The sequence below is a fragment of the Prionailurus viverrinus genome, chromosome A2 (genome assembly GCF_022837055.1).
Source record: "Prionailurus viverrinus isolate Anna chromosome A2, UM_Priviv_1.0, whole genome shotgun sequence".
In the NCBI taxonomy this organism is placed as follows: Eukaryota; Metazoa; Chordata; class Mammalia; order Carnivora; family Felidae; genus Prionailurus; species Prionailurus viverrinus.
Window position 1 is genome coordinate 77,761,160 of NC_062562.1, and position 27,566 is coordinate 77,788,725.

Sequence of the window (27,566 nt, forward strand, 5' to 3'; positions counted from 1 at the left end):
GGGAGGGGAAGAAAAAAAAAAAAAGGTTAGAGTGGGAGAGAGCCAAAGCATGAGAGACTCTTAAAAACTGAGAACAGAGGGTTGATGGGGGGTGGGAGGGAGGGGAGGGTGGGTGATGGGTATTGAAGAGGGCATCTTTTGGGATGAGCACTGGGTGTTGTATGGAAACTAATTTGACAAAAATGTCATATAATAAAAAAAAATCAATAAAAAAAAAAGAAAACAAGCCCCTCAAGGGCTTGTTTGGAGCTTGTGGCTTCTGGCATTTGGCCTTAGCTTCTGGTGGCAAGCAGCACCTGTGAGCAGGGCTAGAAAACTGAGTTACTGTGACTTGTTAGCGAGTGCCCAGTAATGGGGATGACCGGGATGGTCACAGAGTTCACCTCTTTTATTTCCTGTCTCTCAAGGATTGCTGTATTTTATTGCATGATGTCTTTTAACGCATGGTGTTTTAAAAACCACTATTTCATATATTTTGTCTGTTGTTTTCTTGGTGGTTTCAGACAGGAAGTTAATTCTGGTCACGGTTACTCTACCTTGACCAGAAATAGAAGTACCTCATCTAGTTCTGAGAGCAGTGATTAAAAGTAGATTTCAAAATATTATATGTTATGTGTGTGTTTAATGGTTCTGTCATTTACTTCTCTTTGGTCATCTGCTTTCTCATTGCCCTTAACTAAGCATTACAAGCCCCTGGTGTTCTTTTTTTTTTTTTTCCTCTTTTATTTTTTAAAATAAGCCCCTGGTGTTCTTTACGCGCTCTCCTTTTTCCCATGCTGCTCCCTCTCAGTGACTGGCCTTGTCTCCTGGGTCATCAAAACATCTCATGTCATTAGGAAACTCTTTTAATATCCTGTACCTTCTCTCCAAAGAAAAACCTTATTTTCTCCTTGGGGGTCTCTGAGTGTGAGGAAACTGTCCTGTTTACTGATGGCCACCTGCCTGCTCCGTTTACCCTTTCCTCTCAGCAACACCATTCATAGGTGTCTTGGTTCTGTCTTCCATTTCTCCCCTTCTTTTGACTTCTACCCCACAGATGGGAAACCTATCTAAGTTGCTCTAATTTAGTATAAATGAAAACAAAAGTAGAGAGTTCCTCCTTAGTTACTATTTCATTTCTCCTCTTTTTTATTCAGACTTCTCAAAAGAGTAGTTTGCATTGTTTTCATTTTCATACCGTTGACTTCTCAACTAGGTGTACTATGGCTGTCCTCCACCATCCTATTGAAATTGTTCTCATTAAAGTAAGCAGTGATCTACCCCCTTAATTACCAAATCCAGGAGACGTGTTTTCAGTTCTTACATTATGGGACCTATCTAGCTTGTGCAGTCGAAGGAGCTACTGAAAGGAAGTATAATATTTTTAGGCAGAAAAGTCCATTAATACTTCACATTCAGAATAGTTTGTTACTTCTGATAGCATTATTCCTTTAATAACTTCCTTTGGGAGAACTCAAAAGTTGTTTGTAAAGCACCTTCCATTTATATCGCACATACAGTCCCTAAAGTGCACTGTAGTACTTCTTAACATTACAGACAGGCAGTATTAAGGAATGCAACCATCTGCAGAGTTGAAGCTTATACACAATGTAACAGATTGTCTAAGTAAGTAATATTTTGGCAGAAAATATCTAAAGGGAAATTTTCCTAGTTAGCAACATGTTCTTTCTGATTTATAAATGTTGTTCATGCTTAGTAAGAAGAAGTTATAGGTATAATAAAATATAATCCAAGACAGTGAATTTACTTTATTAAAAAGGAAAGGGGCTTGAACTTATCACCTTGAAAATTCAAAATAGCTTCTGTAGGAAATCTGCTTTAATTATCTATGGGTGAAGGTTATTTCCAAAATAACTTCTAAACTTTATGTCTGTTACTTTTCCGTTGTAGTTTCTAGGTAATAGTTGTTCACCAACCTGTTGGGTTATGATATATATGGTTTTTTTAAGTCTCAGTAGAAACAAGCAAAATAAACATTACCATTTTAAACTCTTTGAAATTAAAACATAATTCTTTGTTATCTGATGATTTTCCCAGAATGTCTCATTTCCCTTTGCTTTATTTTTCTTCATAGTTCTTATCCCTTGCTAATATACACATACTATTTATTTATCATGTCTGGATCTCCTTCCCCCCATTAGAATGTAATCTCCATAAGACGCAAAATACTGTTTTGATCATGGCAGTATTTTCAATGGCCAAAAAAGTACCTGGCACACAGTAGGACATCAGTAAATCCTTGTTGACTGGAAGGAAGACAGGAAAAGAGGAAGGAATCAAGGAAGAATAAATGCCAGTGTCCTCTTTAAAAAGCTTAAGAACGTAACAAAAACTATTTTTTGAAATATGTTTGAAATATTCTGGGAAGTGACTTTTTAAAAACATTTAAACCCTTTGTGCAGTATTATTCCCTCAAAACTCTTAAGCAACTCCGGGAGATGATTCATACAATTAAGGGAGCTACATGGTATATATCTGTAGTGCTTTGGAAAACAAAGTGTGAGTAAGAGTAACACTGAGGAGATATCTATATTTTAAGATTTAGAAGCTTGAATACTTGAAATGTATGCTAAAATTCATTTTCTTCACCTTTTTAAAAATACAGTGATAAATCAGGAATCTAGGTGTCCTGAGAAATAGGGAGATAAGCAACCTGTATGAATTATGAGTACTTTTCTTTATTGTAGATTTTTTAAATGTTAGAATGATGTGAATATTAAATGAGATCTTTATTGTGATAGATTTCTTAAAAGTTAATGTATAACTTTATACACACACACACACACTGAGGAGATACATCTCACACCCTCATGTAAAGTACCTTGTAGAATAAAAAAAAATTTTTTTTTTAATGTTTATTTATTTTTGAGAGAGAATGAGTGGGAGAGGGGCAGAAAGAGAGAGAGAGAGATACACAGAATCAGAAGCAGGACCCAGTCTCTGAGCTGTCAGTACAGAGCCCGACACAGGGCTTGAACCCATGAAATGTGAGATGATGACCTGGGCCGAAGTTGGACATATATCCAACTGAGCCACCCAGGTGCCCCAGTACCTTGTAAAATTTTGAGCCCTACGACTGAAGCATGCTTTCACTGTAGAGTTCTAATGAGCTAATACAAGGGACCATCCTAAACACCCTGTGTTTAGTACATAAAGACGAAAACTTGGAGTTTGCCCCAAAAGAGGAATAGTTCGTTGTTGAGAGTTTGAGAGGAGGAAGTTCTAAAAGTTTATATAACCTGGAGGGAGATGAATCTTAGCCATCAAATAAGTTTTTGGAGACTTCCTTTGTAAGGACAAGTTTGATCATGTAATTCTCTAATAAAAATCTTTTGTTGGTATGTATATATCAAATCATTATATTCTATACCTTGAACTAACACAATGTTGTAAGTCAGTTACATCTCAAACTGAAAAAAAATAAATTTAAGAAGATTAAAAAATTTTCATTGGTTCCCGTTATTTTTTTAAAAAATCGTTTATCATATAACACTCATAAAGAAAAAGTGTGAGTATCATAATTGTACACCTAAATGAATTTTTCATATCTTAATATAGCTATGTAACCAAGAACAGCATCCAGATCAAGAAACAGGGTATTACCTAAACCAGAAGGTCCCCTCAACATCTCCTAGTTTCTGCCTGCCCTTCTCCTAACAGTATTCATTTCTAATGACATAGATTTTTTTTAAAATTATTATTTTATACAGATAAAATTAGCTGGTTTGTATTCTAGTGTTTGCTGTCTGATGTCTCTTGCTCAGCATGTTGCTAAGGTCCTCTATCTTGTTGCATGCACCTGTAGGTTGTTCTCAATGTCGTCAAATGTTCCATTCTGTGAATATATTATAAAATATTTATCCACCATATTATTGGTGGGCATTTGGGTGGTTTCCCATTTTTGAGCTATTTTAAGTAATGCTACTATTACAATGCTGTCCTTTTTTTTATTGGGAATAAACCTGGGAACGGAAAATAGGTGGAGTAGACAGAATAACAGGCCTCATAGAGATTTGCATGTTTTATCTTACATGGCAAAAGAGATTTTGCAGATGTGATTTAAGAATCTTGAGTTGGAAAGACTGTCCTGGATCATCCAGGTGGGCCCACAATATTCACAGAGGCTCAAAAGGGTAAGGGCGGGGGGCAGGGGGTGGAGGCGGGCAGGAGAGTCAGAGGAGGAGGTGTGATCATTGAAACAGAAGTCAAAGTGACAAAACTGGGTACCTCAGGTCAAGCAGTACAGGCAGGTGGGAAAGTCCGGGAAAAACAACTTTAGAACAGTCAGAAGGAACATAGTCAGAAGGAACAGTCAGAAGGTGCTAGAGAACTTGATTTTGGCTTAGACCAAATTTGTACTTCTGACCTCCAGGTCTGCAGGATAATACATTTATGTTGTTTTAAAACCCCAAATTTGTGTTAATATGTTACAACAGCTATGGAAACGAATACGGGACATAATAGAATTTACACATGGTCAGCTTTAAGAGTTACTGCCAAAGAGTTTGCAAATGTTGTACCAAGTTAACCTCTCACTGGCAACACTTCCGTGCTTCTGCTTTTCCCCATATCCTTGACATTTGAATTGTCTGGGTTTTTTTTTTCCCCTTGAACCATTCTGGTGGACATTTAGTCAAATAATGTTGCAGTTTTAATTTTATTTCTTTAGTGATAAATGATATTCATTTTTTCCATGTATTTATATGCTATGTAGATATGCTCTTTTGCAAAGCTCCTATTCATTTCTATAGAATTCTTTCATACTGATTCACAAGATTTTATTTACATATTCTGAATTATTTTTATTAGTTTCTTTTCTGCCCCTTTGGCAGTCTAGTTGCACATATGTAGGCTAATCATTTCAATTCATTCTAGGACTGGGTTGGATTGGGGTAATTGCAGTTTTAATAATACTCAGTCTGTCCCTAATTCTTCCTTTTTCTTGAGCTTGCTTCTCCCAGGCTTTTAATTGAGAGGTTAGAGGCTCTTTGTCTCCTCAGCCCTGAAATATTGAGTCTGATCTAGCACTGCCATTTGGATGTTTCCAGACAAATCTCTGAGCTTTCACCTCATGAAACTTCAGAATCTGGTGAATGTCTTCCTGGGAAGGAAGAACTACCTCTGTGGCATGTTCTCTCCCCTCAGCTGGTCTTGGTTTCCTACGGTATGTTTCCACAAATATGAAGGATATTCTACCCCTACTCTCTGAAGTTTTAGACCTAGTTCCTCAGCTCCCCTTGCAACTCCATAACTCAGTAAATTTTCTGTGGGACACTAGGATTGAGGGTCCTTAAGTTTCAAAATTTTTACTCCAGTCCCATGAACCACTAAAAACTCTGCTAGTTTGTTCTCCAGCAGAGCTTCTCTGCTTGGGCCAGGCTTGAGTTTATTAAAATATATATGGCGTCTTTAATGGAACCTTGGTCTGCCTCCACTCTTCTTTCCCCTTCACTCCCAGGGTACATTCCCAACATGACTTTTCTGGTCCCTTCTTAGCTCTTCACTCATTTTTTTTTTCCTTTCTAATATTTTATCTCTGTACTGGAGCTTTAATTTGTGAAGGAATCGCCCTCTTTCTTCTCAGTATTTACAAATACCTGAAACACATGTCTATATCCTTCCCTTCACCTGGATAACTCACATTCATCGTTCCAATCTCAGTTTAGAGGTGAAGTGTTCCTTGATGTCTCCCTCCCCATACACTTGTTCAGATATGAGTATGACACCCTCTGTCTGCTTCTGTAAAGCACTTTTTAGGTCCCCTTTAGTACTTATCCCGCTGTATTATAATGGCTCACCTCCTTGTTTGTCAGTATCTTCCACCAGGCTCTAGAAAAAGCTTATCTGTGTACCTCTGTTCCATATTACATTCCTGTCACAGAGCACAGTGCTCATTACATAACTGACATTCTGTTGAAATGGATGCCCAAAGTGTTAAATTAATATTTAAATGCGTTGAGAGATAGGAGGAAATGTGAAGACAAAAACTAAAAATAAAAGTACCTTTTATTAAAAAAAACAGTAAGTGCTTAAAAGTTAAATGAGATCCAAATATCAAGTACTTTTAGAAAACAAACAACAATATGTATGTATGAGAAACAGGGACCTGAGAGGATGACATAAAAATGTTGGGATGATTATCATAGAATATCAAATTAACTTTTACTTTTTTCCTTATACCTTATATATTTGGTCCTTTGCAACGAGCGTGTCATCAGTTATAAAATAGGAAGCAGTTTTCATTGAGGTAAGAGGAGGAAAAAAACATGAGACTAAGATATTTAATTAAATCCTCCATAAGGATTTGTTGGTTGGATAAATGTGACCCACTAGTTACCGAAATGAATCAAGTGCTCAGAATTGAAGGGTAGAATGAGATAAAAGGAGCTCAGAGAAAAAAAATCCCCAGTTTACCTCACATATCTAGGTAAATTCCAAATGGATCAAAGAATTAAATATAAAATGTGAAATCACTCAAGGGATGGAAGAAAACATAAGTGAGTAAGCTAGGAATAGGGAAAGCTTCTAACTGATTGAACATTCAGAAGCAATTATGAAATGATTGAAAGTTTGATTATATTAAAGTTTTTACATGATGGAAAAAACCTTACACAAAATAAAAAGACAGATGACAAACTTAAGAAACATTTTATAACTTACAAAAAGAAAATATAATAATATAAAATAATATATGTATAATATATAGTAATATAAAAAGCTGCTAAAATGAGAAGTCAGAGGCCAACAACCCTCAAGAAAAAAAAAACGTAGATACCTCTTGTTTGGAAAAGATGCTCAGTGTCCCCCATGAATTGAGAAATGCAAAGTGAAAGTACATAGAGATGCCATTTCTCATCTGTCAAGTTAGCAAAAAGTCAAAAAAGTTTAAAACCGCATTCTGTTGACAAGACTGTGGGGCAACAGTCACTCCTCACACAGTGTGACTTCAAATACAAACCTTATGGAGGAGAGTTCGTGAGTGACTAACAACAGATAAACCTTTGCTTTTTTACCCCGCAGTTCTACTTCTGAGGACCTATTCCATAGATGCACTAGCAGAACTATGAAAAGATGTTCACAAGACTGTTCATTGAATCATTATTTGGAATAGAAAAAAACTGGAATAGCCCAAATGTTCCTCACAAGGGGATTAAACAAAGTGTGGTGCATCCATAGATTGGAATGCCATGTAGCTTTTGAAAAAGGAAGAGGAAGAGGCAAAAAAAAAAAAAAAAAAAAAAAAGACTAAAGAATATCTCCAAGATACATTAAGTTAAAAAAAGTGAAAAGATACATGTGCAGTGTGCTATTGTTTACCTAAGAAAGGGAGTGGTGTAAATATACTGTTTTGCTTATTTTTTAAGAAATGGAAGGATAAGTCATAAAATCCAGAAAAATGATTACCAGTAGTAGGGGAGGTGATGTGTGAAGAATGCATTGGAGAGACCAAGGATAAAAGTAGACTTCTTTGAATATACTTGGTTGTGTAGATTTAACTTTGAAGTCATATGAATATTTTATGTAGTTCTAAAATGGAATGAAAGTGAAAGGAGGAATTACTAAAAATCAAAAGTAAAATGGAAAATCTTAATGCAAATGTTTGTCCAGGACATGGAGAGGCACTCTTTCATTTGACTTTTTACTTTACTCTTTTGACAGCTTTGTAGTAATTTGCTTTTTAGCCTTATTGGGATATATTTAAAGGACAGCAAGAACGTCCCCCCAAAACCCATGAACTCTTTTCAGTAATCATGTTACTGATAGATTATTAATGATTAATTATTAATCATGGTTACTGATGGTATTATTACCATTATTCTCAGACTGTTCTGTGTGCTCAGTGGAATGGATACTTGGTTGCTGTGAAGAAAGCTGAAAACTGGAAACGTTTATAGGGAAATGGAGGATAAGAAGTTGAAAGGAGTTTTTTTGTTGGTTTTTTTTTTTGGTGACCTTTATTTTTTTCTGTGAGATAATGGGGGCAGTCATCTTCATATTGTAAGTGGATTCAAGATGAGCTAGTTAGGTTGGAGGAGAATATGTATGCTTTATATTCATACTGCTAAAAGGGATGGTTGGGGGATAGAACGCATACCCCGTTGATAGATTCTATAACTTTGTGTTGCTGTTATTATGTAAAAACAAAACAAAAAAAAAACAAAAAAAAACAAAAGCAAACAACTAAGAAACCTCCTAGGGACCATAGCCAGATATAGCCAGACAATTATTCTACCCTAATTATATGGATATATAGTTTGCACAAGAGGATAACCTCAGGTGGTTGTTTTTGTTTAAGTCTGATTCTCCAAAACTTAATGTTTTAGGCTTTGGTCAGATTTCCCATCCCAAGCTTGCATTTTAATATCTGTTTATCTCAAAGAGAGTTTCTCTGAGTTTTATAAAAGTCTGAATAGAAGAGAATATTTACAAATGATATATCTAGTAAGGGGTTACTATCCAATATTTAAAAAGAACTCATACAACTCAGCACCAAAAAACAAACAAACAAAAAAACCCAAACCAAAAACAAATAATCTGATTAAACATGGGCAGAGGACCTGGATAGACATTTTTCCATAGAAGGCATACCAACAGGTACATGAAAAGATGCTCAGCATCACTAATCATCAGGGAAATGCACTGATGCATTTCCACAGTGAGCTATCACCTCACATCTGTCAGAATGGCTAGAATCAAAAAGGCAAGAAATAACAAGTGATTAGGATGTGGAGAAAAAGGAACCTTTGTAACACTGTTGGGAATGTAAATTGGTGCAGCCACTGTGGAAAATCTTAGGGAGGTTCCTCAAAAAAACTAAAAATAGAACTGTCATATGATCCGGCAATTCTACTTCTGGGTATTTATCTAGGATTTTTAAAGATATCTTTTGGTTACTAATTTCTAATCTAGAACATACTTTGTATAACTGGAAACTTTTTACATTTATTCAGACTCTTTTATGGCATCAGATATTGTTGACTTGGTAAATGACTGATGTGCACGGCATAATGTGTGCTTTGCTCTTTTGGGTGAGGTATTCTGTAAGTGTCAACTAAGTAAACTTTGGATGTTTGAGTTTTCTGTATGCTTATTGATTTTCTGGGTACTTGGTTTTTTCAATTCTTCAGAGAGAACAAATTGAAATCTTCAATTATAATTGTTGATTGGTCTGTTTTCTTATAGATTAGATTTCAAAATATATGCTTCATATATCAAATGCAGTGAACAGTTTAGGAGGAAAATTATTCTTTAAATAATTTTTACTAGCATTAATTAAAATTACTTGTTAAGTAAATTTTACTAGCCTTATTTTGAAAAGCCTCATTAGAATATATCTTTGGTTTGTCCTATGGTATAGGCTGTTTGTAGCATTACTATATACAAAAGAAAATTTATTTGCTACATTTTATTGTTTATCTTATCCATGTTCTTGTTTTGCTTGGCAGCGTCTATGTTTTTGAAACAGGCATTTGAAGGAGAATACCCTAAATTGTTACGTCTTTATAATGACTTATGGAAGCGTCTCCAACAATACAGCCAAAATATTCAAGGAAAGTTTAATGCAGGTGGAACTGCAGATGTCTGCGTTGACCTACAACACATTGGAGATGATGCACAAGACATATTCATAGCAAAGAAGCCAAATTATGAGTACGTTTATTTGATCAAACCTGTTTGTTGTCATGATAAGGATTTTATCTACTGTTTTTATTATAAACTGGAAATTGAGGATGTGCTAATCTTCTAAATATTTGTAATGATCATTATTTATATGTATACCTTAGAAGACTTTGCAACTCTTCAGTGAGAAGTCAGGCTTCATCCTTAATTGAGCAGCCTGGTTCCTAACTGGAATCTGATGTAAAGTATAGCACCCAGTAGGGTGGGTAGAAGCTAGGAGACGAGCAGATGTGGTCACTGTCTTTTAAATGATAATATACCTCTAACTGCATCAGATAGTATCATTATTGGTGCACCAGTGGCATCAACATGATCTAAAAGGAACTGGTATGTTCAGGAGGGAAATAAATCGTATGCTGAGATAGCTTCTCAGTCTGGTAGGAAAAAACTGAGTATAGTCACATTTACACTTGAAATCTCTTAGCTCCACTCATAAAGTACAGTATATTTAGGCACCATATTTAGGCATCATATTTAGGCACCACTTTGGAAAACAGTATACCATCTCAGTAAGTTTAAACCAGCCAGATTTTCTCCTAAATTGAATTAGAATATTATTTTCAGATTTCTATTTGAACAGCAAACTGGCTTGTACATTTTCTTCAAACACTAGGATCATTTATTTTGACAAGGCTGACTCAGGTAACAGCAAATTCTTATCACCCACCTTGTAAAAAAAAAAAGTTGGGTAGATTTAAATGTTTCTCTTTCAATTTTTATTTTTCTAAATACTTAAATTGTGTCCACTGTAGTAAGAAGTTCTGACTGAGGAAATATAGGATGTAGAAGTTTTCATTAGCAAGACAAATGGCAGGACTCTAGGCTGGAAAGATAGTATGAGACTACTCTTTTCTTCAGTAATTCATTTATGCTAAACATGGAGACTAGTTAAGAACTAAAGGAAGAGGAGACAAGAAAACTGACCTCATATCTGTTGATCTACAAAGATATAAAATAAGTTTTTTTGAGTATAAAAAATAGAATATATAGTATTATGCTATTTTTGTCTTAGTTTTTTTTTTAAGTCTTTATTCGTGTACCAAAAAAGACCTGAAAGTATATACAACAAATGGTGATAGTGGTTTATCTCCAGGAGGTAGAATTTTTGTTTTGTATTTTGTGCTTTTCTTTAAAATTAAAAAGGGATGGAAGTAAGGCTGTAAATTCAAAGGAGAGAAAAAAATCAGAGAGGAAAAACATTCTGTGTTTTGACTAATGGGGTCGCACTGTCACCCTTTGGAGGTCAAATTCAATAAAGTAGTTGGTGTGGGGGAGGAGGTATGATCCATATACTAAAAAGCCAAAAAATCATGAGGGTAATAAGGAAACAGATACATTGGGTTATAAATATTCTTTTGAGAAGTAAGGTAGAAAATAAAACATGAATTTGACCATGTTAACTGAGCTAAAGGAAAGTTCTTGTGTTTTGTTTTTAATAATGATAGAGGGAGTGTTGACAGTGTTTCTAAATAGAAGTAGCCAGTGGAGAGGGAAAGAGATAGGAGATGCAAGAATGGAGAGAGGTAATGAATGGGACAGGGGCCTAAGAAATTAGAGTTAAGGACACAAATAGCCAGGTTAGCATTTTTATCATTCACTATTCATGCTCAATTTTGGGTAGTGGTAATTTGCTGTGAAGAAAATAGAATAAGATGATGCGATAGAGTGCCATATATAGGGTGATCAGGGACGAGCTCTATGAGTAGGTGACATTTGACCTGAGATCTGCATAATGTGAAGGAATCAGCCATGGAAGATTTGGAGTAAGATATTTGCAGGCAGAGAAAACAGCAAATTTAGAGTCCTTGATTATCAAGGTGGAGAGATTGAGGAGTAGAAAGCTAGAACACAGTGAGCAAGAAGGAGAGGGGTACAACATGGGGTTAGAGAGGAAGGGAAGTGTGAGACCATGTAGGACCATAGGCTATGGTATGGATTCAAATACAGTGGAAATCATTGCTTTTAAAAGAGGAATAATGTGAATTGATAAACCTTTTAAAATTACCACTCTGGCTCCTATGTGGACAGCTTGGAGGGGAGGTGTTACCACAGAGAAGGAAAAGTAGAAAATGGGAGCTATTTTGTTGGACTGGACAAGGAATGATAATGGCTTGGATTAGGATGAGAGGAAGAGATGGGGAGAATTGGTCAGATTGATTCAAGATATTCGAGGGCAGGCCAATAGAACTTGCTGGTAGATTGGATCTGAGAAGAAAAGAAGAATCAAGGATACTTGGATAAGTAAGTCTGAAGTGATAAAGTTGTTAGGAGTTGTTAAAAAGGTAGCTGAATGTGAATCATATTTGGGAGTCATCATTTTGTAGATTTTTAAGATCAAGGGATTGGAGGAGATTCTATAGGAAAAGATGTATATAAAGAGAAAAAAGAACCCTGGCCCAAGATAGGCACTCCAGAGTTGAGCAGAAGAGTGGCAACCTGCAAAGGGGACACTAAGAGAAAAATGGTGAGATGACAGGAACCCCAAGGAATGAGTTCATTTAAGTTGGAGGAGGACTAGTTCACTGTGTCACACGCTATTGAGAAGTTGACCTCTTGATATGGCAAAGTAAGGCTGTTTGAGGTCTAGGTATGGAATGGTGGGTACAAAAGTATTGTTAGAATTGATGAAAGACAAAATGGGAGAAGATTGACTTCTGGGGCGACAGCACCATCTACTCCACCGACCTACCCCCAGTGAAACTGGTGAAAACTGCACACAGTTTTTTTGTTTGTTTGTTTGTTTTAATTCTCTGGAAAGGGTACTAAAGAAAAATCAACTACTCAAGAAAATCTATGGGAGTACCTGGGTGGCTTAGTTGGTTAAGTGTCCCAGTCTTGATTTTGGCTCAGGTTGCAATCTCACATTTGCAGGTTTGAGCCCCAGGTTGGGCTCTGTTCTCAGTGCAGAGCCTGCTTATGATTCTCTCTGTCTCCCTCTCTGCCTCCCCCCCCCCCAAAATTCCGTGAACATTCAGTGAGAATTTTGTAAGAGCGTGTGATGTTTGAACCAAGAATGTTTCCTCCCTTCATCCTCCCTCCTCCCTGCTCAGCAAGGCATAGACTCCTCTCCAGACTGCAGCAGCCAAGAGCAAAGGGCTCCCTCTCCCCACAGCTTCCAACAGGAGAGCTTTATTCCTGGGAGGAGCAGAACCTCAGTGTTTCTCATTCTTCCCTCAGCTCTCTGTAGCTGAGGCTAAGTCTCAAACAGATGAGATGAGTAGGTGGGTGCTTCCATATAGTGAACTACCCTCACTGAAGGAGTGCAGTCTCTATCTTGTTGGACTCGCTGAAAATACTAGGGCCCCAATAAATCTTCCCCTGGCTTTTAAAATAGTGGTTCCATGTCAGGAAAGGCAAACTGAGAGGCCCTCAGGCTGCTGCCCACTTACCCCTAACCCCTGCCAAGCTCCTCCAGTGAGGTGTCACTTAGAAGCTCACCATTTTCTCCATCTCTAGCTCCAGAACTCTGGCACAAAAATTCTCCTGGGGGAAGAAACAAGCAGCTAAAAAGCTAGCTCCTAATCTCCTTCCAAAGTAACTGACATTATTTGCAACTTGACATTTTCAAAAACAGTGGAGGTTGTGGTGAGGGGCAGGGGGAGGATATTCATGGCTCTAATGAAGATGCAGATTATACTATAGGCCAGCTAGCTCATAAGAGAGATCTGTGGAATCAGAAAACTGGGAAGAGCTCTTGGAGGTCAGATTATCAAACATGACCTCAGAAATTATTCTATCAAAGGAGCTACGATTAGATGGGATGCGTTTGGAAAGGAATTTATGGTCCACAGCATTGTTAAAAACAGTAGAGCAATCTGTGGCCACTGAGTGTGGTCAGGGAAAGAGAGGAAACAGAACCCTGTTAAGACCACTGTTACCCCTGGGTGACTATGCGCATCCTCAAAGCTCTGCCCCTCTGTGGTGCAACATCAAAGGTTTTGCACTGTAAGGGAGAAAGAGACTTCACAAAAATAATCCAGCCAGTCACTAAACATGCAAATAACAAGCCTCAGAGGTGTAGCGATCTAACAAGCCTCAGAGGTGTAGCGATCTAGTACCCAGAGTTGCAATAATATATTATCAGAAATGTGCAGTTTGTAACAAAAATTATGAGGCATACAAAGGAACATAACAGCGTGACCCAGAGACTGGCTGTGAGAGTGACCAAACATTAGATTTAATATAATAAGACTTCACATTAGCCATAGAAAATTGTTGACAGAACTAAAGGAAAATATGATTAAGTAAAGGACTATATGATGGCAATGTTGCCATAGAAAATAGAGAATATCCATAAAAAGATGAAAATTATGAAAAAAATCAAGAAGGGCTGGAATTGAATAGTTTGGTAATTGAAATTTAAAAAATCACTAGAGGGATTCAACAATAGATTTGAATTGACATTAAAAAGAACTAGCCAGGGGCGCCTGGGTGGCGCAGTCGGTTAAGCGTCCAACATCAGCCAGGTCACGATCTCGCGGTCTGTGAGTTCGAGCCCCGCGTCGGGCTCTGGGCTGATGGCTCAGAGCCTGGAACCTGTTTCCGATTCTGTGTCTCCCTCTCTCTCTGCCCCTCCCCCGTTCATGCTCTGTCTCTCTCTGTCCCAAAAATAAATAAACGTTGAAAAAAAAAAATTAAAAAAAAAAAGAACTAACCAGGGGGTGACTGGGTGGCTCAGTTGGGTAAGCATCTGACTCTTGACTTCAGCTCATGTCATGATCTCACAGTCATGAGATCAAGCCCCATGTGGGGTTCTGCACTGCTTGGTATTCTCTCTCTCTCCCTTTCTCTCTTGGCCCCTCCCCCTCTTGAAAGAAAGAAAGAAAGAAAAAGAAAGAAGGAAGGAAGGAAGGAAGGAAGGAAGGAAAGAGAGGGAAGAAAGGGAGGGAGGGAGGGAGGAAGGAGGAGGGAGGGAGGGAGACATCAATACAATACAATACAATACAATACAATACAATCCATACATAGATATTTTAAAAATGAGCAAAATTGGAAACTAGATTTATGTAAGCCTAGGAACAGATAGGAAAAAATGAAGAAAAATGAATAGAGCCTCAAAGAAACGTGTAAACACACCAATATATATGCAGTAGTACCACAATATGAGGAGAGAGAGAAAGGAGAAGAAAAAATACTCAAAGAACTAATGGCTGAAAACTTCCCAAATTTATTGAAAAACAACATACATACTCAGGAAGCTAATAGGATTAACTCATACAGACCAAAACAGGCACATCATAGTAAAAGTGTTGAAAGTTAAAGACAAGTAGAAAATCTTGATAGCAGGCAAAGAAAACCTACTTGTCACTTATAAGGGAACCCCAAAAGATTGAGAGCTGACTTCTTAGAAGAAACAAAGGAGGCCAGAAGGTAGTGGGCTCAACATGCTCAAAGGAAGAAACTGAACCAACAATCCTATATCCAGTAAAGCTGTTGTTCATAAAGAAGAGAAAACTTACCTAGACAAACAAAAACTGAGAGACTTTCTTCCTAGCTGACCTAACTTACAAGAAATACTAAAGGAAGTTCTTCAGGCCCAATGCCAGGTTACCTCTTGGTAATTCAAGTACACACAAATGAAGAGCCCCTAATAATGATAGTTATGAAATTATAAAAGATACTATAAATGCATATTTTCTCATTTCTTAAGTGATTTAAAATGCAGCTGTATAAAATACATATAGAATGTGTTGTTGGGCTTACAACATATAGAAATGTAATACATGTGTATACATTTGCCAATAACATAAAGGAGGTAGGTGGGAGCAGAGCCATAATGTACTATGGAAACGATGACAGATGGTAGCGTGATAATCATAACAACTTATTGCTGGATTTGTAACATTAGTACACATAATATGTATAGTAGTATTACCACAAAGATAAAATACTTAGGAAGAAATGTAACAAAAGAAGTATAAAGGTTACGCTCTGGGAACGACAAAATATTGCTGAAAGAAAGATCTAAAGAAATGAGAAACATTTCATGTTCATGAATCACAAGACCTAACAGCATTAAGATAGCAGTACTTCCCAAATGGATCTACAGATTCACCTCAGTTGCTATCAGAATCTGTAGAAAGTATTTGTAGAAAGAAACAAGCTGATTCTAAAGTTCATATGAAATTGCAGGGTACCTGGAATGATCAAATCAATATTGAAAAAAAAGAGTAAAGTAGGAGTCATGCTGTGAAATTGCAGGGTACCTGGAATGACCAAATCAATATTGAAAAAAAAAAAAAAGAGTGAAGTAGAAGTCATGCTTCCCAGTTGCAAAACTTACTACAAAGTAATGGTAATCAAGATGATATGGTACTGGCACAAGGAGAGACATAATGATCAATGGAATAGAATTGAGAATCCAGAAAAAAAAATAAATAACCATGCATCCATGGTCAGCTGATTTTCAAAAGCTTGTCAAGATCATTCAGTGGAGAAAGAATGATGATTAGTGGTAAGACAACTGGATGGCTTCATTCAAAAGGAACCTTACCTCACACCATATACAAAAATTAACTCAGAATGGATCAAAAAATGAAATGTAAGGTCAAAAATATAAAACAGAAGAAAATATAAAAGTAAGTCTTCATGACTTAGGGTTTGACAAAGAATTCTTAGCTATGACACCAAAGGCATGAGCAACAAAAGAGAAAATACATATATTGGACTATTTGTACTTCAAAGGACACCATCAAGAGTGGGAGAAAATATTTGCAACTCAAATATCTGTCAATGGACTTGTATGTAGAATATGTAAGAGACCTTTGAATTCAACAATAAAAGACAACTTCCCCAATTAAAAAATGGGCAAGGATCTGAGTAGACATACTTCCAAAGAAGTATGACAAATGGCCCCAAAGTAGACAAGTGGCCCAAAAACACATGAAAATATGCTTAACATCAGGAAAATACAAATCAGAACCACAGTGAGTTAGCACTTTACACCACCAATATGCCTTTATCAAAAAGGTATTAACAAGTGTTGGCAAGGATGTGAAAAAATTAGAACCCTCAGAGGTTGCTGGTGGAAATCTAAAATGGCACAGGGCTTTGGAAAGCAGTTTGGTAGTTACTAAACACAGATACCAGCAATTCTACTCCTAGATATGTACCTAAGACAAATAAAAACATGTTTGGGGGAGGGTGGAATGAGGAATTATTGTTTAATGGGTATAGTTTCTGTATGGGATCATGAAAAAGTTCCAGAATGGATGGTGGTGATGGTTGCACGACCAAGTAGGAATGTACTTAATGCCACTGAAGTGTACACTTAAAAATGGCTACAATGGTAAACTTTGTTATGTATATTTTACCACAAAATGGAACATTAAGCAGTTTTTTAATTTTTTTTTTATTTTTATTTTTATTTTTTTTAATTTTTTTTTTCAACGTTTATTTATTTTTTTGGGGGGACAGAGAGAGACAGAGCATGAACGGGGGAGGGGCAGAGAGAGAGGGAGACACAGAATCGGAAACAGGCTCCAGGCTCTGAGCCATCAGCCCAGAGCCCGACGCGGGGCTCGAACTCACGGACCGCGAGATCGTGACCTGGCTGAAGTCGGACGCTTAACCGACTGCGCCACCCAGGTGCCCCTAAGCAGTTTTTTTAAATGTTTACACAGATTTGTAATAAATGTTTATAGCAGTATTATTCATAATAGCCAAAAGGTAGAAACAGCCCAAGTGTCCTTCAGCAGAGTAGTGGGTAAACAAACAGTGGTATATCCATATAATGGAATACTATTCAGCCATAAAAAGGAACGAAGTACCAATACCTGCTACAACATGGATTAAACTCGAAGACATTCTGCTGAGTGAAAGAAGCCAGTCACAAAAATCATATACTGTATGATCCCATTCATATGAAAGTCTAGAATAGCAAATTATGGAGATAAAAACTAGTATTAGTAGTTGGTTAGGATTGGGGTTGGAGTAAGGGGTTAAAGGGGTTATAATTGAAGAGTATAGTTTCTTTTTGAGGTGATGAAAATGTTCTAAAACTGAGTATGGTAATGGTTGCGCCTATCTGTGGCTATCCGAAAAACTGTACACTTGAAAATTGGTTTGAATTGTACACTTTAAAAATGGTTGAATGTGGGGGCACCCGTGTGGCTCAGTCAGTTGGGCGTCTGACTTTGGCTCAGGTCATGACCTCACGGTTTGTGAGTTCAAGCCCCGTGTCGGGCTCTGTGCCAACACCTCAGAGCCTGGAGCCTGCTTCAGATTCTGTGTCTCCCTCTCTCTCTGCCCTTCCCCTGCTTGTGCTCTCTTTCTCGCTCAAGAATAAATAAACATTTAGGGGCGCCTGGGTGGCTCAGTCGGTTGAGCGTCCAACTTCAGCTCAGGTCACGATCTCGCGGTCCGTGAGTTCGAGCCCCGCGTCGGGCTCTGGGCTGATGGCTCGGAGCCTGGAGCCTGCTTCCGATTCTGTGTCTCCCTCTCTCTCTGCCCCTCCCCCATTCATGCTCTGTCTCTCTCTGTCCCCAAAATAAATAAACATTAAAAAAAATTAAAAAAAAAAAAAAGAATAAATAAACATTTAAAAAAATTTTTTAAAAACGGTTGAATATGAATTCCAAATGTGAATTATCTTTCAGTTTTTTAAAAAGCAGCTTTTTAAAGAATGGGAAAGGAGGAAGTAGATGCAGTTCTTCAAAGAAGTTTAGATAGAAAAAGGAGTAAAGCTACTTTTTTCTTTGACATAATAGGAAAATCACAGAGGATAGATACAGTTACAAAGAAAGAAAAAAGCTAGGGAAGTCCAAGGTGATGAAAGCTATTGCCAGTGGTTTGGTCTTAGAGTAAAGTAGCAGCAAAGGGTCACCGATAGAGAGCAGGGGCTGCTAGTGCGGAATTTCGAGTTAATACCTTGCGCTTTAGGTCTCTTGAAAGTAAGGGGTTAGCATAAATGTATAATAGATACAATTTTCTTTTTCTCTGCAAAATGTGGGTAGCATAGCAGCAGGTACAGAAATCATCTAAATAAGATATTCTTAGAGCTTTAAAAGGAAGATGAATTAGAAAAATCAAGATGCTAATGAGAGTACCTTGAAATGGTTGGCTGCGGATAGAGGATAGACTGGTGAATATCATGATGGAGTAGGAGAATCAGAAAAGGTTCCATAGCATTGATCGCAGTAAGGTCTAAGAGCAAGTTCTTTTGAGTAAAATCTCCTTTATTGACATAAAAAGCCTGGCATGATATTTTCCATCTATTTTCTGTTTGACTTCATCTTGTACCACTCTCCTATCACTGAGGTGCTTGCTTCTCTAAGTTTTTAGCCAACAAAGCCAGGTGTGGCCCCTCCTCAGGGCCTTTGCACTTCCTGTTTTCTTTGAATGGAAATCTCCATCGCTTTGCTCGCTCTTTTCCTTCAGATGTGCTCAGCAAACCTTCTTTTGCCTTGTCCTGTACAATATAGGATGAAAAAAAAATGAGAAAGTCATCTAAACACATTGTTTCTGGCTTACTTCATTTTTCTCTTAAAACTTATGACTCATATTCCATATTTAAATCATTTGAAAATTTGTATTTATTTTTCTGAGTATCTTATTAGCAACGTTAAGCTTCTCATTTAGTGAGCGGTAAGAGGACAGGGAATTTTAATTGACTTTACTACTATATTTCCCACATCTAGGAAGTATCTGGCAAATCAGCGAGACTTAATAGTATAGAGGGAAGGAGATGGGGTAAGTTGAGGGTGTGAAAAGTTGTCTTCAAGGTTGGAGAGCAAGAAGTAGAGCAGTTCAAAATAATAACTATGGAAGCTTCATAGTAAAGCTAAAATAAAAGTAGACTTCTAATACAAGATAGGTTTCAGGAAAGTTATCAGTTTCGACATTGTAGTCACTAAGGATCTTCACTGCAATTCGGGGACCAGGAAGAGTGTTAGTACTTATAATTCAGAACTGAAATGTCTGCAGAAGAGGAAAGAGGCTTCTTAAGGTCAGTAAATGACAGGAGCAAAAACAACACATTTAGGTAGATGGTGTGGACTTCAATAGAGGATTGCCTCTGGCAGATTTAGACACTAGTTCCTCCCTGTTCCATTGTGTTCTATCTTCACCTATTATAGAAAACACTATAGTTAGCACTCTACCTGAAGCACATTTCTTCACTGCCTTGTAAAGTGCTTTTAATCTACATCTTCCCAGCACTTAACAAGGGCCTGGGACATGGTATTCTCAGCAAATATGTGCTGAGGGAAATACTTGTTGAATGAGAAATGTTAAGAGATAACTATGGAATTATGATGTACGAGCCAAGAGCATTGTGACCTCTAGGGCTTGTTAGTTGGCCAGAAACGGTGGGAAGGGAGAAAGCCAGTTTTCCTAAATTACATGAAGGAGCAGGTCAGATGTTTTCAAAGTTAACACTTAGAATGAAGGGAGATTTGTTTAAAAAAATAAATAAAGACAATGGAAGGACTGGTAGAAGGATTATAAACAAGGGCCATGTAAGGAGATGCAGAGTTAGTTATAGGAATAAGAAAGCAAATGGAAATAATGGTTATAGACATTTGATAATAATTGTCGAAGGAAAAATATAAGACCCAATAGTTGGACTGCTAAATGAAAATGCAAATAATTTAAGACATGGGAAGATGAAAGAGGAAAGAAGGACATTCTGGTTTGTGAGAAATATTATAAAACAAATTAGCTTAGAACCCCAATTGGGAGTATTTATGTGACTGTAGGACTTTGACAAACACTTTTTATTTTGTCCTCGTTCTGTTAGTTTGGCATGGGAAGGCTGATAAAAGCCTAGACCCTGTGAACTTCCCTCTCAGTGAGCTCCCTGGGAAATGGCAGCTGTGGCACAAAGGGTCAAGTGAGTGGAGCAGGTTTCTACACACCTGGCTCTCTCGTGAGGCTTTCAGACTCTCTAGAATCTGGATTTCCTCCACAAAGGCATAGCCCCATTAGAATTAAAAAGATTTTACATTGTTATTCTCTTAGTTTCAAAGGACAGACTTACTACAGTAGATACCAATATAAATTGTATTACATTTATATGTAGGACTTATGTATAGGTTAAGATGTTTAGTTCTTAATACATGTTTAGTCATGAAATGTATTTGTAAATATATAAATTTTTAAACAAATTTTTTCCTTTTTGTTCATAGTTACATTTTATAGAGAGGATAGATTTTTAAGAAAGGCATTCACACTCCAATACAGTAGCATTTAGTTTTATATAATCTGAATTCATTTTTAATACATTTTGTTCCCACAGCCCCGAAAAGGCTTTGAAAGACTCACTGCAACCCTATGAAGCTGCTTATTTATCAAAATCTTTATCTCGACTCTTTGATCCTATCAACTTGGTTTTTCCCCCTGGTGGTCGCAATCCTCCTTCTGCAGATGAACTTGAAGGTATCATTAAAACTATAGCAAGGTACGGATTTTTATGTAATGACATGCTATAAAATGCCTGCCACATTTGTTAGTGATGCTTTAATTTACTTCAAATTATTCAAGTAATTAGTCCTGCAATTAAATCAAGGGGTTTGCAGTGAATCAGTGCATATACAGAAAGTACTTAAGATTCCAATTAATAAAACCCTTTAAATACAGTCTAAAAATAGCTTATAATTATTCTGTATCTTGTCAAGGATGAAAAGTAAACCTAATTTTTATGCCATAGTAAATATCCAGTGTTACACAGTAAAATAGCATAAAAATAATTTTACAAATTGAGAAACTAAAGTATAGAGCTTAATGTTTTTTATCTTAAGTCCGTAAAGTACTTCATGCACAGGATATTACAATCTTGATTAGCCTACCTGTGTGTGTGGCTATTTTGAGCTTCCTAAGTAAACATGACAGCTTTTAAAATGCTCAAAAGGTGAGGTATCCTGGTAGAGGTGCTACCTGAATGCTTGCAGACGATATAATTGTACTGGTGCCTTAGACATTTACAGTTACCCAGATTCATCTGCAGTTAAGACTGTCTCAGCTCCTATCATAGCTAACAAGTTGTCCTAACAGGAGGTCTGTACATTTGTAGATGAACATTTTGAGAAATAAAATAGTAGTTCAGGCAATATAGGATCAAAGTATAGAACTGTCTAGATGGTTTTAGACTACACATTTGAAGGTGGCGATTCTGAGGCATGTGGGAGGAAGACTAAGAAGCCACAGGTATAATGTCCACAAGCATGTATCCAGCTGCAAGTGTACCTTACCTACACAGTATCTAAATTGCTCTGCATCTTGATCTTAAATCTTTTCACAATTATCATGACTTTTCCAAAGTCCTAATTCTAGATTGTTTTTACCCTCAGGTCTCTGTTAGGTCTCTGTTAATCTGTTTGGTTTGGTAGTGACAACAGTAGTCTTGGACTCAACCTGATCTTTTGACCTATTTATGAAAATATTAAAGGGGCATCTCTCCCATTCCTCTGGACAGTTTGGCAATGCTGTAATCAAATACAACATGGAGCTCGAAGAAGCATGGTTATGCCCAGTATTCAGTAGAACTTAAAAGTCACCATTAATAAAGTTATGTCTCCCTATTTATGAAACTACATTTTTATGGCACACAATATACACTAGTGTTGCTTCAAAGTCTTTCACTTTCTTCATAAAGAGAATCTGTTAAGTGCCAAGATTTTTTGCTACTTCAGACACAATAATTATCTTTTCCTGCTTTCTACCTATATATGGGGTTTTGTGCAGTTTTGAACTCCTAGTATTTTTCCATGGTCTTGGTAAATACTTTTTTTTTTTTTTGGCATTCAGCTCAAACATCTCAATCCATTGTTTGTTTTTTTGTTTTTTTGTTTTTTTTTAATTTGTTTTTTTTTTCAACGTTTATTTATTTTTGGGACAGAGAGAGACAGAGCATGAACGGGGGAGGGGCAGAGAGAGAGGGAGACACAGAATCGGAAACAGGCTCCAGGCTCTGGGCCATCAGCCCAGAGCCTGACGCGGGGCTCGAACTCACGGACCGCGAGATCGTGACCTGGCTGAAGTCGGACGCTTAACCGACTGCGCCACCCAGGCGCCCCTCAATCCATTGTTAAAGTTGAAAATAAGTATGACAAGGAAACACTTCAAGAATCCAAATTTTAAATTTTCAAATTAGGGGGTGCCTGGGTGACTAAGTCAATTGAGTGTGTGACTCTTGATTTTGGCTCAAAATCCCAGGGTTGTGGGGTTGAGTCCTGCATTGGGCTCCACACTGAGCATGGAGCCTGTTTAGGATTCTCTTTCTCTCTCCCTCCTTCCCCTTTCCCCAGGACTCACTCTCGCTCTCTCTCTCTCTCTCTCTCTCAAATAAAAGATAAATAAATAAAATACAATTTTACATTCTATCTTTGTTATGCTTTTAATATATTTAAAAAGCTACTCTACAAAATAGCATGAATTGGCATAATTTCTACAGAAACTGAGCATCTTTATGTATCATGTGTAATTTATATTTTTAGCCTTTGTCCTTCCAAGGTCATCATTTCCATTCAAAAGCTGTCATTTCCTTGCAGATGTCTGTGATATGCAGTGTCTCTAATTGCACTTATCAGTATTAACAAGAGTGCTACTTTAAAAATCTGTACACAATTTACTCTTTTAATCACAGCCTGAACCCACACATGATGTGCTTTTATTAATGAGAAACTGGTCATTAACCAAGCCATCTCAAAGCACTTTTTCTTAATGCTGAATTTAGGAAGAAAAATGAAACAATGCAACCAATTCTTGGAAGCAGTGAGTGAAGTCTATAAAAAGAATCACCACATTGCTTATTGGGTTTAAGTTTATATGTTGTCCTTTACTTTGTTGATGAACTATGTTGCTAATAATTAAAGTCTGTTTTTGTTTTCTCCAGTGAACTAAATGTAGCTGCTGTAGACGCAGACCTCACAATAGCTGTGTCTAAAAACGTGGCAAAGACCATCCAGTTATACGGTGTAAAATCGGAGCAGCTTGTAAGTGATATCCCTTCTGGAAACTTTAATGATTTTGCTTAAAATTGCTAATTATACTTGCCTAAGTATAAATACTGAATTGGCTGAATATTAATTTACTGGTGTTTTTACTTTAGTGAAATTTTGAAACTTTCTGATGAATTTGAACCAAAAAAAAGTTGGATCTAATAAAAAGTGATCCTCCTACCATTGTTATACTTTTACAATGCAAGAAAGTTTTATAAGGTTTTAAAAACAAAACGAAACAAAACAAATGCCTGTACTGGGGTGCCTGGGTGGCTCAGTCAGTTAAGCATCAGAGTCTTGGTTTCAGCCCAGGTCATGATCTCACAGTCTGTGGGATTGAGCCCCGCGTTGGGCTCTGTGCTGACAGCATGGAGCCTGCTTGGGATTCTCTCTCTCTCTGCCCCCTCCCCCACTCACACTGTCTCTTGGTCTTTCTCTGAAACATTTTTTAAAAATGCCTGTACTACCTTATAGTCTAATTTTATATGTGTGTGTGTGTGTGTGTGTGTGTGTGTGTGTATTTATTTATTTATTTTTCAACGTTTATTTATTTTTGGGACAGAGAGAGACAGAGCATGAACGGGGGAGGGGCAGAGAGAGAGGGAGACACAGAATCGGAAGCAGGCTCCAGGCTCCGAGCCATCAGCCCAGAGCCTGACGCGGGGCTCGAACTCACGGACCGCGAGATCGTGACCTGGCTGAAGTCGGACGCCTAACCGACTGCGCCACCCAGGCGCCCCAATATATATATATTTAATATAATTATCTCAGATTGATCAAAATTCCCCTCTGGTGTGACTGCTCACCCAGATACCATTCTTTCAGTTAACTATTGTGAAAGTGACTTGAACTGGTAAAAAAAAAAAATGATTAGAGGAAGTGAACTGCTTAAAACTGTAATAAAAAATGTTGATTTACTTTTGAAAAGTTTTAACCATAGAGCGCGGAAGTTTAACCCTAAAATAATTTTGTTTTAAAGATTATTTTATTTGTATTTAAAATAATAGCTAAATAACTGAATCATGATCCTGATTCTGTGCATTAATGTGTTAAAGTTAAGTACACATATTTAACTAGTACATATGTATGCTAACTGAAATCCAAATATTAAGGCTTTAATATATTTTCATCTGTGTTGATTAATTTTAAAGAATGTGCCAGAATCTCTACGATCTTTACAGAGGTGACCAACCATGTTTTCAGTTTAGCCTCTGATTGCTCCCAAATCAAACATCATAAAATGAAGTAATCTGATTTTACCTATATGCTTGTAGTTCTAGTTGGTTCTGGAATGATATTTCGGGTACATTGGTAGCAAATTGAACTGAAAGAATTTGCATAAAATGATCGTTGGTGGTAACGATCATAAGGCTTCTTTCAGTTCCAACGGATGGCCAGATTTTGTTTGCATATTAATGTGCTGTTTTCCATTCAGTTGTTCTTATAGCCTTGATAAGCAATTTAGAAACATCTTTTTAAAACTTTATTGAAAACTGGTCCTACAGAGACCATGGAAGCTCTTTATAGGTAATTAGTTGACTAATTTTTCTCTCAAACTTTTTAAATAGAAGCCTTATTATGATATTCATTGCTTTAAAAAACATTTGTTGCTATAAATGAAATTCAGTATTACATCCAATAGAGTTCATTATAGTTACTGAAAATGTCAGGAAAAAAAATCATTCGATGGTCCCACCTGAGGACAGCATAAGGAAGAGCCAGCATATGTATAGAAAATACTTTTCATTTCTGCTGCAGCAGGGGGCAGTGGTATTGTAACATGTGACTTCAGTTAAGGTGATAACGGTAAAGGCTTTGACAAAATTAAAATACATCAACAGACATTTGACTGTGATACTGTTGGTCAGATAGTCTGTGACCCTGATTACTCAGGCCTACCAAACCTACAATGCTGAAGGCTAACCAGAAAGTCCTTTTCAACTTTGATTTTAGTGCAGAAAGAAAACCTAAATGTTAATAAGAGTACAAGAAGCATCATATGCTTTATTTTTAAAATATTAATTAAGGACTTAGGTAACATTTTAGTATATATCTCTTATTTTAGGCTAGTAGTACTATTTCTGTTACTTCTTTATCTTAAGTTTGATGTTTTTTATTCTTTGATCTTGCCATATTCCTATTCTTTTAGAATTATTTCTCTGAAAACATTTAGAGGAAAATAGCCAGTATTAAGTCTTCAGTGGGAGAAAGACTTAGAATTTGAATTAGAATATCTACTTTATCTGTAAATGGAAATGTTGGCTTGAAATATGGCATGATATTTCTGTAAATGGAGGATTCTTTTTATAGATGAAAAATTTAAGTCCACAAGGTTGAAAAGTGACAGAAATCAGATCCTTAATGGAATGTTCAAGTAGTGAGATGAAGGAAAGCTAGAATTTTTGAGACAAACATGCTTTCAAAAAGGGGGACTTGAAAATATACAACTTAAAATGTAGATTGAGCTGCTTTCCTGAATCCTAAATTTATTTCCCTAAAGGTCAGTTGTGCAAGTTTGTTGGCTATCAGAATGTTTTAGTATACTTAACTACAGCTTGAATTCCTATCAGGAGGAAAGCTCATAAAAGGATTTCTCAAGTTGATCCTTAATGTGGACCATCTTTGTGGTCATCTCAGTCATTCTGTGTAGTTAGATAAATTCTTCCACATGCTTAACAGCTATGTTGTTTTCAACCTCTTTATTTTAATATTCTAGGACACAGTAGAGTATAACATAATAAATTGTATGTATATACTACATATATGGTACATATATGTGCATATAATAACCTGGAATTGTTTTATCATTACACATGTGTTATTTTTTCTAAGGTTTTCTGTTATTAATCACCAATGTTATGTGTCCTATAAACCTAAACCTCTGTAGGGACTAATTCTTAGATTCGTTTTTATGACTCTTACATGGTACCAGAAAATTCATTTCTTGAGGTTAGAGAAAGGCCATAAAAATAACTACAGTTACTAAACATTTATAGTGGCTTGGATTATGCCAAGCCATTTATATGTATTATCTTATTTACTTCACAGTAATTCTATGTAATGGAAGTAGCGATACCTGCCACTACAAAATGTGGAAATTAAGGCTGAGAAAAGTTAATAGCATGCCTGATACAGACTGGTAAAAGTAGAATGCTGGCCAACAAGTGTTGAAACTAGCATTTAAACTCAGATTTGACTCTAGACCAAGCTTTCAAACTGCATTGTATCTCAACACAAATACATCTTTCTTTTTTATTTAAGAAATGTGAAATTGTTTTTGTGATTTACTTATTTACTTATTCACTTAATTACTTTACAATATGACATAGAGATCTAAATCTAATATATGCATGATATATATTATTTATATACTATAGTTTATTTAACTTGTGTTCTTAGTGGATAGTGTTTTGATCCCTAACAAAATGATACAAACTGGGTGACTTATAACCAACATAAATAATGTCAATTGAAGAGGCCCCTGAGTGGCTCAGTCTGTTAAGCGTCTGACTTTGGCTCAGGTCATGATCTCACAGCTCGTGAGTTCAAGCCCTGCATCGGGCTCTATGCTGACAGCTCAGAGCCTGGAGCCTGCTTCAGAATCTGTGTCTCTCTCTCCTTCTCTGTGCCCCTCCCCTGCTAGTGTGCACGCACGTGCTGTCAAAAATAAATAAACTTAAAAAAAAATTTTTTTTTAAATAATGTCAATTACAAACAACATTCATTTATTTCTCACAATTCTGAGGCCTGGAAAGTCCACGATCAAGGCACTAGCCGATTTGGTGTCTGGTGAGACACCTTTGCTAGCTCACTGATGGCTGTCTTTTCATTGTAACCTCACAGGGAAGAGGGCATGGGGCTTTTTAAAGCCTTTTTTATAAGGGCACTAATCCCTCTTGTGACATAATCACCTCCCAAAGGCCCCCCTTGCTTGCGTGTTAGATTTCA

General features: G+C 36.8%; 1 protein-coding gene across 3 annotated transcripts in view; it reads left to right on the forward strand.

The window, feature by feature from the left end:
• COG5 (component of oligomeric golgi complex 5) overlaps positions 1-27,566 on the forward strand; it is a 323,149-nt gene that overhangs the window by 224,600 nt on the left and 70,983 nt on the right. For all 3 annotated transcript variants that reach the window (XM_047841858.1, XM_047841851.1, XM_047841850.1), the window contains exons 12-14: positions 9,447-9,651; positions 20,918-21,079; positions 23,513-23,612. In XM_047841858.1, the coding sequence (XP_047697814.1) occupies positions 9,447-9,651; positions 20,918-21,079; positions 23,513-23,612 (467 nt within the window). The remainder of the gene's footprint in view (positions 1-9,446; positions 9,652-20,917; positions 21,080-23,512; positions 23,613-27,566) is intronic.